This window comes from Diuraphis noxia, unplaced genomic scaffold (assembly GCF_037042655.1).
Source record: "Diuraphis noxia isolate RWA-SAM2 unplaced genomic scaffold, SU_Dnox_SAM2 contig0003, whole genome shotgun sequence".
Taxonomy (NCBI): domain Eukaryota; kingdom Metazoa; phylum Arthropoda; class Insecta; order Hemiptera; family Aphididae; genus Diuraphis; species Diuraphis noxia.
In genome coordinates this window covers 35,687,284-35,702,394 of record NW_028301713.1, presented here as the reverse complement: position 1 = coordinate 35,702,394, position 15,111 = coordinate 35,687,284, and the positions used below count along the sequence as shown (strand labels likewise).

General features: G+C 31.9%; 2 protein-coding genes across 2 annotated transcripts; one reads left to right on the top strand and one right to left on the bottom strand.

Annotated features, from left to right (window-relative positions):
• The first annotated feature begins 219 nt into the window (after positions 1-219).
• Positions 220-2,429, top strand: NiPp1 (nuclear inhibitor of protein phosphatase 1). Its single transcript, XM_015508205.2, has 7 exons — positions 220-537; positions 656-716; positions 790-943; positions 1,354-1,580; positions 1,638-1,835; positions 1,901-2,024; positions 2,109-2,429. The coding sequence occupies exons 1-7, from the start codon at positions 509-511 to the stop codon at positions 2,342-2,344; spliced, it is 1,029 nt and encodes a 342-aa protein (XP_015363691.1). The 5' UTR covers positions 220-508; the 3' UTR covers positions 2,345-2,429.
• Positions 2,430-3,012: 583 nt separating this feature from the next.
• On the bottom strand, positions 3,013-14,047 carry VGAT (vesicular GABA transporter). The gene is made up of 2 exons (XM_015508219.2): positions 13,046-14,047; positions 3,013-7,320 (listed from the first exon to the last, which is right to left on the bottom strand). Exons 1-2 carry the CDS (start codon positions 13,499-13,501, stop codon positions 6,136-6,138), a joined length of 1,641 nt encoding a protein of 546 aa, XP_015363705.1. The 5' UTR covers positions 13,502-14,047; the 3' UTR covers positions 3,013-6,135.
• Positions 14,048-15,111: the final 1,064 nt, after the last annotated feature.

Below are 15,111 nucleotides of genomic sequence, written 5' to 3'. Positions count from 1 at the left end.
TTCTTAAATATTAATTATTTATAGTTTAACGTTTAACTAAATAAATGTTTAAAAAAGTTATCTTCGTATTCAATGTTTTCGCGGGTATTTACCATGGAGTAGTAAAATATTCTATGGTATTTACCATGGTCGTAACAATATTTTACAAATTGTTTACATGCATGATAAGATACCTAATTTGATAAGAAAAGTACGGCTTTAGGATAAAGAATTTCAGAAGTTATGACCGTCTACAACTTACTTCAACTTACTGTCTAGTGTATTCATAAGTTGATAATTTATAATTTTTTTCGTTCGGTGTTAATCTATTATAACAATATAATTATTATACAGTAAATCATCAGCTTATTTGCAGTATTTTTATTCTTTACGTTTTAATTTCTCTTTAAATAATTATTATTCATAATATATAGTTTATTTGGCTTTGACCTGTAATCATCTCAATAATCAGTAGTAATCATGTTTGTTTTAATTTAATTATAAAATTATTTGTTTATTATAATTTGCAATGGCTAATCATTATGATGTTCCCAATTGGTAAGAGTTGTTCATACACACACATTTTTATTTTTATCTGTGGTTCAACATTTAGTGTTATATTGTTACATTATGTGGATGAATATAAAAATATATAATTTATATTTTTCGTTTTAAGGGCGGGTAAACCTCCTGTAGGTTTACACTTGGACGTATTAAAAGGAGACAAATTAATTCAAGTGAGATTCATTGTGTTTATAAAACCATATAACTGATTGAATCATAAATAAAATATTGTACACTATTATTTAGAAACTAATGTTGGACCAGAAAAAATGCTACTTATTTGGACGTAATGCACAAATGAGTGACTTTTGTATTGACCATCAATCATGTTCAAGAGTTCATGCTGCATTTGTCTACCACAAACATTTAAATAGAGCATTTTTAGTTGATCTTGGATCTAGTAAGTTGGAATAACCATTTATTGTACTGTTATTTAATAGATATTCTATATATATATTTTTAAATTACTCTACTGCCATTTAGATATAAATTAACTTAGCTGCTTTCATGTTCTCAAAATTATTTAAAATGAAAAAGTAAAACACCCTACGAAATATATCATCTTTATATAGTTCAATAAGTTTAAACAAAAATGTAATCAAAAATATAAATGTAACACTAGTTTTGATTTATTTATTTTATAAGTCTTTTAAAATCATATATTTAATTAATTTAATATTTATCTTATGTACTTATCTGCTATATTTCTGGAATTTTGTATGTCCAATGTTCATCATTTAGATGGAAGTTTATTGAATTTTAGCCAGTTATATCATTATTTATGTAATTATTATTTTAAATTTAATTTAGCTCATGGTACATACATTGGTAGCATTAGAATTGAAGCAGATAAACCCACTCAATTACCAATTAACAGTCAATTTCATTTTGGTGCATCTACTCGAACTTACATTATTCGAGAACGTCCCCAAACGACATCAGCTTTTGGACCTCGTCCAATAATGGACCAATTAGAGAGAGAATCTGACCATGCATCTAGTTTATTAGGATTACCAGAAACGGATCTTGAGCTTGATGTATGTATACAAAATTTAAATTAAAATTCCAAAAGTATCTTTAAAATTGTATTACAGAATTTAACTGAATTTAATACGGCACAAAATCGACGCATTTCAATGCTTGGTATATCAGATGATGCATTAAAAACAAAACGAAAACGTACAAGAGGAGTCCATTTCAATGAAGATGAGCAGATAATCAATCCAGAAGACATTGATCCATCAGTTGGTCGTTTCAGAAATCTAATTAGAACTACTGTCATACCTAATAAAGTAAATATTACATAAAAGATTTTAATGTTACCATTACAAACTTTTATATTTCTTATATTTTACAGAAATTCAAAGATGGTATGGGTTTTGCTATTGACCAAAATAATACCAATGGTCAAAATAAAAACTACATGAAAAATATGATTCCTGGTGCACATTTACACAATTCACTTTACAGTGATATCCCTGGTTAGAATTAATCTTTTTAAATTTATTGATATTATATATACTATATAGTGACTTATTCATTATTTGTTTTATAAACCTTCCTAGGTCCAGATAGTGACAATAAGCAGCATGGTTTCTTATCCTCCATTGGTAATCGTCTTGGTATGAATTTACCAAATCCTGCACCAGATGTAGATATTAACCCTAGTATAGAAGAAATAGCTGTTCCCAATCCAGTAGTATCTGAAAAGGTTGAACCTGTTTCAACAGAGCCTAAAAAGAAAAAATATGCAAAAGAAGCGTGGCCTGGAAAAAAAAATGCACCTGCATTGCTTGTCTAAAAAATTTATACGGTTTTTTTTACATAATATCTGTATGTTTTTCCTTATACAATTTGGTAATTAAATATTATCTTATCGTTAATTATTAATGACTTCTTGAGATTTATTATTTTTACCTTTGTAAAAATAATTTGGGATAGTATCTTACTGAATGTTAGCTGTTTGTTACTGTATAAGTACGTGTTTGGAATTGATAAAATTTGTAATGTTGTACTATTATAGTGTGAATTTTACTATATTACTAAGATCTAATTATAATATGTATTTACGAATTCATATTATTTAAATGATCCATTGTTACTTTTTTTTTGTATTAATAATTGTCTGTATACAATAAGTTAAGTGTCTAATAATATTTTAGTATTCCATAAAATAACATAAAACAACTTCATAAATAGGTCAACATAAAAAATAATTTTTTTTATGAATTTGTATCCATTATTAAATCTTTAATGCATAACATTAAATTTTTAATAGTCTAGTGTAATGAGTAAAAGGTTTAAAATATGATTAATCATACATACCATTCCTATTTATTATAAATTATAACATTGATTTACTTTTTATTAAAATTTAAATGAATATTATAAGAATTCTAAATAAGTATGAAGTTTATTAACTAAATAAAAAATGAAAAATCTCATATTCAAATAAGGAACTTGGTCAAATAGTACAATTTTTTAAGATAACGATTTATAAACATTAATTTCCGTTGAGAAATGTTATTTTGAAATTCAATAAAAATTATTATTTTCTGTTTTGTTTGTCACAGAAAAGGAAAAACCAGAAAGTTAATAAACTTTAAATTAGCTCCTTATTCGTTGTGAGTCTTATGTTCTATAATATGTATATCACAAAATTAATATAATAATTCAGGTACCTGGGTATAAAATGTTGTTACACCTGAAATATTAAAAAAAAACTATTTGACTATTTAAATTTTCTATAAATATTATTATAATTCAAACAACTGTGTTCCACTAAACAATGTATGTGTGTACTCTAACTGCCTACATAATAAATGTATTAATTATTAATATATGTACCGATTAAAATTTTTAATTAGAAAAATAAAAACATCACTTTTTAAGATTAAATATATTTTGTTAAATATACTGAAAGAGTATACAATAATAATGAATTAGTTATGGTATAAATTATGGAAGACAGTAGCAGTCTTAGATAAAACGAAATAATGCTCGTGTTGTATATAATATAATTTTTACTTATACTTAAACATAACAAAGAGTATAATTAATTAAATATACTTTAAGTAGGTATTTAAAAGTGAATACATAAATATTATAAATTATCATAATAATACGATCAAACGGTTTCTTGATAAACAAGCTACTAACAATGTTTTAAAGTGTATGTGGTTCACATTTTTCTCTTTGTTCATTTTTAAAAATTATTATAAACATATGAATATAAAACAATTGTTTTAATTGAAACTACTTATTCTTAAAAAAAAAAAAAAAAACTTTGTTAGTTTTGTATAATAATAATAGTAATGTCATAACTCGACAAAATATTATATTATGTGAGTAAATGCTTATAAATAATATAAGCCAGTTTATTAACATGATTATAAATTACGACAGTATAATATAATAACATAATTATTTTGACTAATCACTATAGGTGATAAATATTTATTTTTATTTTGGAAGACTTGCAATTGACATTATTTAACAATTAAGCGCTAATTTAATATATAGTATGAACGTTACTTATCCAAAGTATAAAGATGCCTGGAATCCAAATGGATTTATATTTTTCGGTCAGATCCATTTGAAAATCAAACATCAACATTTAGAAACGTTTTTATAATGGAAGACAATAAATTGCTACAAACAGCACAATTTTAATGTTATACAATATTAATGATATATAAACGGTTGTACTTAATTAATTAAATTTAATAATAATATAAACATTACATTTATTGTTAAAACGGCAATTTAACATTTTAACCACCAAACATTCTCGTCGTCAAAATATTTCAAATTCAAGAATAATTTGTTTGGTAATATGGGCTATAAAGCCCTGGAAGACAAATGTTGTTTATCACAATATCAATTACACATATATAATATATATTATATATATCGGAAGACACAAACTACAACGGTCTAACCGTCGCTTTAAAAAAATTGCTTATATACTTTTATACATATAATAATATGTACCTAATACATTACCTACATAGGTAATTAAAATTGAATAATTCTATTAATTTTCATTATAATTTAAAAAAATGTAAAAATCACATACCTAACTAGTTATTACTCCCTACCGGTGTACAATAATAATTATAATATCGTCTAAGCGTGTTTGACGTATAGGTATTTAAATATATTTGACGCTGGATTAATATTTGTATATTATATAATATAGTGGGCATACCTGACAGGGTATAGAACTAAATAATGCAGGTTAATAACTTCATTAAGTATAATCGTAGTTTGTAAACTGCAATAACAACAAAAATTATATTAAATTATAATAACTAAAAGCGGGATGTGTGAATGCGATTAGATTTCAAAACGACTAACTACCAAGTACTGCATAATATCGAAATAATAAATGATACGTATTGCCACCTGAAGAGGAAAGAAGTCAAAATTCCATAGCGGTAACGAAAAAAAAAATTTGACGAGTAAGTAGACAGGTTACTAATATTACTTACATAGGTATACTTATGAACACCTCCTATTAAGATGTCGTGGCTTGAAAACTTTTTGGAGTGTTCCGAGATGATGAGTCACACTGGCCGGCGAGGAGCTTGTAAGATGGCTTAGATGTCTAACTAAAACTTTGCTTTCATTGCTTTCAAACATAATAGGTACAACAATAATGACCTAGATATATATGAATCGTGGGTGTTACAAATGTTACAATAACAATAATGAATTTGTGGAGTAGGCCATGGGCGAGTAAACAATATCTATTATAATCTAAATTATCATTTGATGATTAAATCATAATAAATTATCAAGCAATATATTATTATACAAGGTAGTCGGTCCCCCCAAAGGCTAAAGTCACGGTATTCGATATTCGTCACCACAATCGTCGGTGAAAAGTTAAGGAGTTATTCAATTATTACAACCTACGTCCTACTTGAACCGAATCATTTTTAGCCAAACGTGTAACACGAAGACAACCAGAACAACCCCTACAGGGCTCACTCATTCGTTGTAAATTTTTTATTAATTGTCATCGGCACGTAACGATGATTGGAATGATACGTACTACGTTATGTTACAAACTGATGGATTTTTAACAAAACCTAATCGAATTTAGAATCTATATCGATCCATAAACTAATTTAAAAAAAACTACAAATAATCTACTTGAACCCTACCCCCCACACCCCTAATTACGCCACTGAATCGAACCTAATCAAATGCCCGATTCTGTTGGATCCACATTCACAGTTCATTTATTGTTTAATTTAATGAAAAACTGGTAGGTGCCTATTCTATTTACTATTGTCATTATTTTTATTTTTTTTATGTTTGAATGTTCGGTCCGAGCCAGTCGTCGGCAAAAAACTGCAAAGTAAGTAACATGATCATTTATAATAACAAATATATCGGATTCGGACGTGCGGTTGAAAAATATAAAATAATGATAAATAATAAGACTTTGATGATGGACGTGTGATGAGTGTTAGTCGGTGTAGTTAGTGGATGTGTTGCACAGGTTGGTACGTGGATCGCGGATACGGATTTTGGAGGGGAAAGGGCGCGTGGAGACGTGGATGCTGCAGGACGATCTACTGCTCAGAACGGCAACCCGATCTGGAACGCTTTGATGATGGCCGTGCCGGAGTCGTAGACTCCGATGACGCCGAACAGACAGCCAAGAAATATGACGAAACAGTTGAACATTATGGTGCGCCACTCGAGTGAGTCTCCCTTCAGCTTGAGGTGGAAGTAGCACGGCCATATGAACGACAACATGGTGCCGGTGAAGCTGCCGATGAAGCCCATCAGTATGGCGAAGTGCGGTATGGAGATGGCCATGAACACGGTGCACAGAATGATGGCCACTCGGAACGCCAGGCCCCAGACTTTGAGCTCGCCGTCCACGTGCCAGATGCTCGGGTACGGCGTAGCGGGCGGCCCTATGAAGAAGGACTTTTCAAGTATGTCGCACGCCGCGTAGTATGGCAGTGGGTACGACAGCAGTACCTTGACCACCAGGAACACATTTACCAGGCCCTTGAACGCGGGCGAGTGCAGGTTGTTGGTAATCACCTGTTGCGTGTCGTTCTGGAACGTCAGAAAGCACACGTAACCGAACAGCGACTTGAATATGGCGGCCGCGATGTGGCTCCACTCCAGCATCCAGTCAAACTTTGACCGGTCGGACAGGTTGCCCTCGAGCGTGGGAAGAAATATCTGCGAGGTGTAACTGAACACGATCATGCCAAGCGATATGGGGAAGTTCTCCACGTCGATGGTCCATTTGACCTTGCTCCAGCCCCAGTCGGGCAGCTCCAGCACGCAGTAGCCTAGTATGATGATGTTGATGACTATGTGTGACATTGTGCACCAGAAGCTGAGCAACGACACGTGGTGCAAGTGCTTGAGGAACCCGAGTGGTATGAGCAGCACGCCCGTGATCATCATCCAGCTGCGCGTGTCGATCACGCCGTCCGGGAACGTGCCCTCCATCAGGTCGCCGCACGCAACCACGTACAGTATGCACGTCATCAGCAGCTCGATCATCTGGGCCACATTCACGGCCCGGGCGCCCCACACCGGCCCGAAACAATCCCGAGCGATCGACACGTACGAGTCGCGAACTCGGACCCGCTGTCCCGTGTTCAGGTCCAGCTCGTACAGGCACTCCACCAGTATCTTGCCCGTGTAACAGCATATGTACGCGATTCCGATCATGGCCACGATTGCCCAGTAACCGCCGCGCAGTACAGCAAACGGCAGTGAAACCACGAACATCCCCTGCACAGGTCAACGTCAATATTATTACATATTATTGTATAGCTAGCGATTCCGGGGTGGATCACACGTATACGGCCAGTCTGTCCGCGCGTTATCGCAGCAGTGCAGCCGATACGTAATGGTGCATAAATGATATTACCACATTGATCATAGAATAGAAAACCCTTTTGTATATTCAATTATATTACTATATAGGTACCATAAAGGGCTCGGAAGTTGTAGAATAGTTACGTTTTTCTTATGTATAATATACTCAGAGTGCGGATTTTTTTTATTGCAAATGATCGAAAGCTAGAAATACATTCTATATTTTTTACAACGACTATAGCTTAAGAATCGAAAAATTGTAAAATTTTATGCAAAAAGCGTATGTTAAATGTTTTATAAAAAAAATAATTGATAGTTTTTTATAAATTACTTATCTAATATTTATATATAACTTAGAAAATAAAAATAAAAATCATCATAGTTATTTATAATTAAACATTGTTTAAAGGTTAGGTTTAATGTAGTGATACGCTGACATAGTGACATAATACAACAACGTTGGTAAATAATAATAATGAATATATATTTATATTTTTTTGAAATTATGAAAAACAAATGTTCGCACACATATACATTTTAGGCCCCTAGCTTCCGAACTCTAATTAGGTATTACGTTAATTATTATTGTATATTAAACTATATATTATTAGATAAATATATTTAAACATATAATATTATAGATATAGGTACGCGTGATAGTATATAATCGATAATATAAATCCCTAGGCTCTAATATAATATAGACAGATCCAAAAATCTTAATCTGATGTGATTATTTTATTTTATAAATCAAGAGGGATGGGGGTGAGCTGATGTAAAAATAATTTTTTTAATATTCAAGTAATATAAAATACGTTTTTTTAAATGTTTTTCTCTTGACGACAATTCGCTAACGTTTCTTGACCATTCAATATTTTACATTATTATGGTATATACTATGTAAGTAGGTTACTTACCTGAAATTTACGGTTGCTGACTACTGAGCTATGTCAATTCGTAATCAGATAAAGATTTTTGAATCATCCTATATTAATAGTAAATATTATAAAGTATATAAAGTATATGGTTAAAAGCGTTTTAACGATATAACTTACAGTGGCTTGGTTGTTAAAACCAGAGCCGTCCTTATAGGATTAGCAAGACCCAGGAAAATAAATCACAAGGACTTTTACGAAAATAATCACAAAACCTAACACAAATATCCATATTTTACAGGTTAATTTTTTATCATTTTTTTTAGTATTTTTCTATTCATACTTCATATTAATTGATTCAAAACTAACCAACATTAGAAAATTTATCTGTTCATCAATAGAAGAAGAAGGTTAGAATATTTAATTTAGTTCTTTCCTGCAAGATTCAAATTATGACTAAATGAGCAGTACATAGAATTAAACTGCAATATTTATCTACCTGTTTTTTCCTAACACCATATTTTCTCCCACATTATATGTTATATATTATGCTTGACAGTGACATTTATTCACTTATTACATAGGTTATAGGTACCTATATTATAAATATATCACTACTTTTACTCTAATAACTAATAAGTACCTAATTTTCCTCTTTATTACTCTATGAAACAAAATTTGAAATGTTATAAAATAATATCATTTTCGAAACTAATTTTCATATATATGTATTATCATCAGTAACTAACCAAAGATAATTAACATAGTTTTTTAAGGGACTGCTGTCTTGCTAAATCTGAAAACCTGCAGGTTGACGTAAAGTGCTTCAGTAATTAAACAGTCCAATAAATGATATACATATATATTATATAAGAATGTGTGTGAGTAATGAGTATTCGAGATATTTGAGTATAAACTCAAAATTACGTCATCTATTGTGAATTGTTATATACATTATACACACAGCAATACGTATAAATTTACCATATTTTATTGTTTTTACCCTCCCCCACACCGCCAATTACCGTTTTATACTTATGTGTAGTTATATGTGTTTTTGAACTGGATCACGTAATATTATTATTATACGTCTGCTACAACAACTGCCACGCGTAGATAGTCAAAATTTTATTTTATAACAAACCACGCGCTATAGCGATATCTCTCTCTCTCTCTCTCTCTATATATATATATATATATGTCATGAGACTTATCGCATAACAAAATATTATTTTTACCTTTTAGGTCTCATGTATTTTCCTAGCCCGAGTTATAAGATACTAAATATAGGATATATCTTTATATTTAATTATGTAAGCAAAAAATCCCGTATAACGTTACATTATAGAAGCACTCAAACATTTAATAACCTAATATTATGAAAACACTTATATCGCATATATAGATTCATTTTATGGATTTTCCAACTTTAATGTGTTTTTTTGACGTTGTAGTATATCGAGTTAGAATAATAACTTTTTACCCCAATTACAAAGTTTATACAATACGCATCTTACTAAAGTATTTTCGACCACTAATCATCGACCCAACTCGAGTCCCTATTTTCCTAAACGAAATTAGATTTTTCATACCGTTATCGTATAAAGTTTTACGCCAAAATTCAAAACTTGTGGAAGATTTATTCGATTTTTGCACCTTATACTGTTGTTGTGTAACACATTTAGCTAACAGCAGTTTCCAAATATCTTTTATAACTTACCTACGTAACGATATATTTATTATTTACGAAGATATATAACCACTAACCAGAGAGTCTTAAAAATACGTCACATGTATTGTTTCCGTCTTAGACTCGTACGACATAATAGATTTAATTTCTTTCACCAATTTAAATAGTTTGCTGTTAGTTTTGATATTAGAACGACTTGACCAATTATAAAATTTAAAGGTAAGATTATTTTATATATATGACCTCACGCAGCCTTTTATTGATATTATCATGATTCATGGGTGAAACTAGAAAATTTTATTAGGATCGGCTAAATAATAAATATAAGAAAAAATTTAAACAACAAGATGAGTTTTTTATTTAAATTTTAAATTTTATTAAGTCAATATGTTATTCAGTTATAGTATTAGATCAGATCATGGTCTGACTGACCTGATTTTTAGTTTCACCTATGGATATTATTATTTAAATGTATTTTATTTTACGATCATTTTATAAAATAAACAGTTTCAAAAAGATTATAACTTACTTAAAAACAATAATGTCAACAAATGTCTACGTGGGGCCCCCTAGATAATAATCTTACCTTTAAATGTTATATTAGGTAAATTCACTCTATAGTTTCAAAACTAAGAGCATACAATTGAAACTGTTAAATGAAAATTTTTTATGTCATTCGTGTATAATACAGAGATAACACATGCAGGTATGACGTTCTCTTACGAATATGATTTAAAAATAAAAAAATAATTAAAAATAAATAGAATTATATAGGTATCATATAAAATATAAATACATAATTATTAACATGCTGTTTTCAAATACATTATTAAATTGTACTGTACATATATATTAAAGTGCGTCGCATAAAATAAGTATCAGGTGCATTTTAAGTATAATCAACTCATAAGTTAAAATAAAATGGTGCGATTAAAATTGTCGTGATCATATATAAATTTGGTTGAAATAGTGCATATAGTATAATGAAAAAATAAGTGAAGGCTATTTTACATATTATTATATAGTGCATGTCAATGTTAATTATCATCCGAACTCACTTAATTATTACTGATCATGAAATTCGTTCACGGTGTAGCTTGTCGATTCACCTAAAATAATGTATTCATAGGTCTTAACTATTTATATTTTATGTATAATAAGTACCTAGTTATGTTATAACTTCTAGGAGATGAACGGAAGATTAGAATAAAGAGGAGTTTTCTACTGAAAAATGTATGAATATAAAATATACTAAAAACAATTGTAAAAAACAGGTAAATCATTAATGCGGATGTATAAATATAAATAGTTTTTTTTATACATATCGATTACGACTCATTATATAGATGTTCAATTAATTGTTATAATATAATTATTTACTATACAATCATACATGTTCCTTAAGAGGACGCTACACCAGCATACGTTGTCTCCGTCTTACAAGTGCGTATAACATAGCAAATTTTATGCTCAGCAGATCACCTTTAGCTCCGTCCAGTGGCGTACCCAGGATTTTCGAATGGGGGGGGGGGGGGGGCTAAATCTATATCGGTATTCGGTACCATAATAAACATAACGTTTATGCTTTGCTTAGACTAGGTCATTGTTACTAAAGATAATACGTTGTATTCAATACCGTTTTTTAGAAATATCATGGTTTGTACTTTGTCTTTTATAATATAAAATGTATTCCAAAACATGGCCAATGGGAGGGGCTGAAGCCCCCTAAGCCCCCCCCCCCCTGGGTACGCCACTGGCTCCGTCAGTTTAAAATTTAGAGTGAATTGACCTCTTACAAAAATTAAAGGTAACATTATTATCGAGGGCATGCGTAGGCTTTTTATTATACTTTAATTTTAAAGGGAGTTATGTGTATTTTAAGATATACAAACAATTTACAATTTTAAAATACACATAACTCACTTTAAAGTTAAAATATAATAAAAAACCTACGTCATGCCCTCGATAATAATGTTACCTTTAATTTTTGTAAGAGGTCGACTTACTCTAAATTTTAAACTAACGGAGCTAAACGTGATCTGCTGAGCATAAAATTTGCTATGTTACGCACTTGTCTTGTAAGACGGAGACAACATACGCGGGTGTAGCGTCCTCTTAAATATTCAGTATTCCGGTATACTAGTAGATATTTTAGTACCTACCTACTCGAGTTGGTACTCGATTATATATACACATTACACATATCATAGCATATATAATTTCAAATTAACCTTCATTAGTTCTTTTACGCGTTTAGTAGATAGGTATATCACGATATCATCTCTGTTTCTTGTCATCTATCAAATCGAATTCCATATTCAAATTGTTCACATTGTACTCAGGAAATTTTAGTATGTTGAATTAACAAATTGAACTAATTGTACTAATTTAAAAGAATTATTTTTGATATTACTGTGATTTCAGTTTGATCTACTGGTGTGGTAAGTTGAATTTTTTTTGAGTAATTTTACGTTTTAAGCACAAAATGACTGACCAGAAAAAACACACCACATAATTATAGGACAGCCATGTTTCGAGATCTATTCACGTTCTATACGGCTAGGTATATAATATATAATTTTCTAATCCAAGTGGATTTTTTTATGAAACTCTACTAAAAAGAAAACGATTGTAAAATATAATAAGATGCTTTAAAACTATAAAAGTGAATTTACACCAATAGAACTTGGAAATTAGGGCTTCAACTTCGAAATAAAATCTTATACCGGAGCGGGTTAGGGTAATAAAATTTAAACAAATATTTGTAGAATATATAAACCTCCTGTTCAGTATTTTAGTTGGGATAAACGGCGCATACACTATAATTATAATTTGCTCAAACGCCGTTTAAAATAACCTCCGAAATTTAGAGTCGAGTCGGCGGGGATGTTATAAAGGAAATATTACCCTGCAGGGATACTGCAAGCAACCCCATCTTAATCTCTATTTTCTGCGAAGCACTTCCAATTCGCTCCTCGCCGTTTATATTGTGCACAATAATGTTATATACTTATAACCCCGCATACACAGTAAATATCATCAAACGGTATCATTATCGTGGTCGTGGTCGTACCTGTATGGCGTTGGTGACATTCCACGCGGCTTGCCATTCGTCGATCTTGTGCCGGCCGCGACCGAACTCTCCACCGCCCGACGAGTCCTCGTCAAAGCTACCGTCGTCCATGCTGAACGCTTGCGGCGTCCTCTTAATGACGCCGTCGCCGTCCACACCGCCGTCGCGTTTTTCCACCCCGCCGTACGACGAGAGTTCCGAGTTGCACGTGGTCCGGAACGGGTTCGTGTCCGGTTTCCCACCGCCCTGCAACCGGTTCCGCTCCGCGTCCACACCGTCGGCCGACCCAGTCCCAGTCCCGGCGGACGATGCACCCGCCGCCGAACGATCGCCGCGACGTTTCATGATGGCTTCCACGCACGGGCTATCCTCGGGAACGTACGCCTTGACGGCGGCCCACACCACGTTCATGGCGGCCCCGAACGGCGGCACGTAAAACCGACCGAAATTGGCCATTGACCGCCGCTACAGATGTAGTGCCGGCCACCTACCTATATACGACGACTGCAACTGTTGCAGCAATAATACCTGCTGCACTCGCACGCACTGCGGCCACGGTCCTAATATTATATATATGACAAGAATACGCGATGTATTAAAATGTGGTCTGTGCCTAGTCAAGAGCGAAAAAGAAGCAAAAAAAAAAAAAATTATTTTAATAATTTTAATAATTAATGAAAACGATTGATGAGTTTAAGGTATAGGTAGGTAGGCCGTTATATTATTATAATAACGATGTTTTTACTACAGCCACCGCCGCCGCCGTTTCGAATGCCGATGTAATAGTGGTCGCTGCCACCGCTGTCTCCACTGTACGCATATTTTTCCCGACCAGCCTGTAAAATGAGACGGACGTGCTGCAGTGCTTGAGGGTGAAAAACGAAAACAGGAAAATCAAAATGAAGACGAAAGCGGTGTTGGATGTAACGGGGATATAAACGCGGAAGCCGTGTGTCGTCGCGGCGCGGAGCGGAAGCGTTTGGGGAAACCGCGTTTGGGACGGTCGCGGGAGGGGGTTGGTGGTCGGGCGACGGCGCGGATCGATGAAAAGCGGGCGACCCATCTCCTCGCGCCCTCTCACACCCACAGCCACCCATTAGCGACTCAACGCATTCTAGTGACAAAATATTCTGTATCGGTATACGCGAGGTGGACCCAGTCGCTGATCAGTCTGATCTATATAACTATGTATAGTATATTATATTATTGTAGTTAACCTTCCGCCTAACCACGCGAAAAACGGATATCAGGAATTGGGGGGTATATATATAAAATACATTATTGTATCATAACGCCGGCTAGTGATGTTAAGTAAACTGTTTATTCTAAATCCGAAGTAATTTAATTTTTCAAATATTTCTAAATTAGAAACGGTTCAATGATATTCTTAAATAAGAATACTTTAAAAATTAAATATAGATAATATATTATATATATATATATAATATTGGACATAGGTTAATACCTAATGGTATAGTTCTATTACTGCGGCATATACATTGTAATATGATATATTATATTATTATGTATTAAAATTTAAAATAATATTTTTTTAAATTTCTAAATACTTTTACTTGCTATTATTCTTAAAAATACCAAATATTGGTATTTTATAATTTTTTTTAATAATTGACTGTTACATGTTGGATGACATTGATACACACTTTGTTCGTAATAAAGAGCGGGTAAGTGCCTGGTGGACACCGATCTGCAGTACAACTAGCTACCTAATTTTGGTGTCTAAAAAAGCTGCTGTAACGGATAAGTTAAATTTAAATTCAATGATATAAAATTATTGTATATACGAAAAACGCTGAGAGGAGACGATCTGCCAGCCTATAATGTTACTAAGTATATTTATTTTTTTAGAACCTATATTAAGTAACTCATTTTACAATTACTAGATATTAGTAATACAATATAAGTAAGTTGAGTAAATTTTTAACAAATAAAACTGCATTTAACAAAGTCATTATTTGTATACTATACAATTATATTCTTTAAAAGTTTCAAATATCGATAATAATATTTTTAATTAGCTAAATTATTATTAAAATTATTCTTTG

Coding starts and splice junctions, on each gene's coding strand:
- VGAT (XM_015508219.2), bottom strand. CDS start 13,501: ATGGCCAATTTCGGTCGGTTTTACGTGCCGCCGTTCGGGGCCGCCATG. Junction 7,321..13,045: donor ATGTCACCAACGCCATACAG/GTACGACCACGA, acceptor TGACCTGTGCAG/GGGATGTTCGTGGTTTCACT.
- NiPp1 (XM_015508205.2), top strand. CDS start 509: ATGGCTAATCATTATGATGTTCCCAATTG. Junction 1,836..1,900: donor CTACTGTCATACCTAATAAA/GTAAATATTACA, acceptor TATATTTTACAG/AAATTCAAAGATGGTATGGG. Junction 2,025..2,108: donor ACTTTACAGTGATATCCCTG/GTTAGAATTAAT, acceptor AAACCTTCCTAG/GTCCAGATAGTGACAATAAG.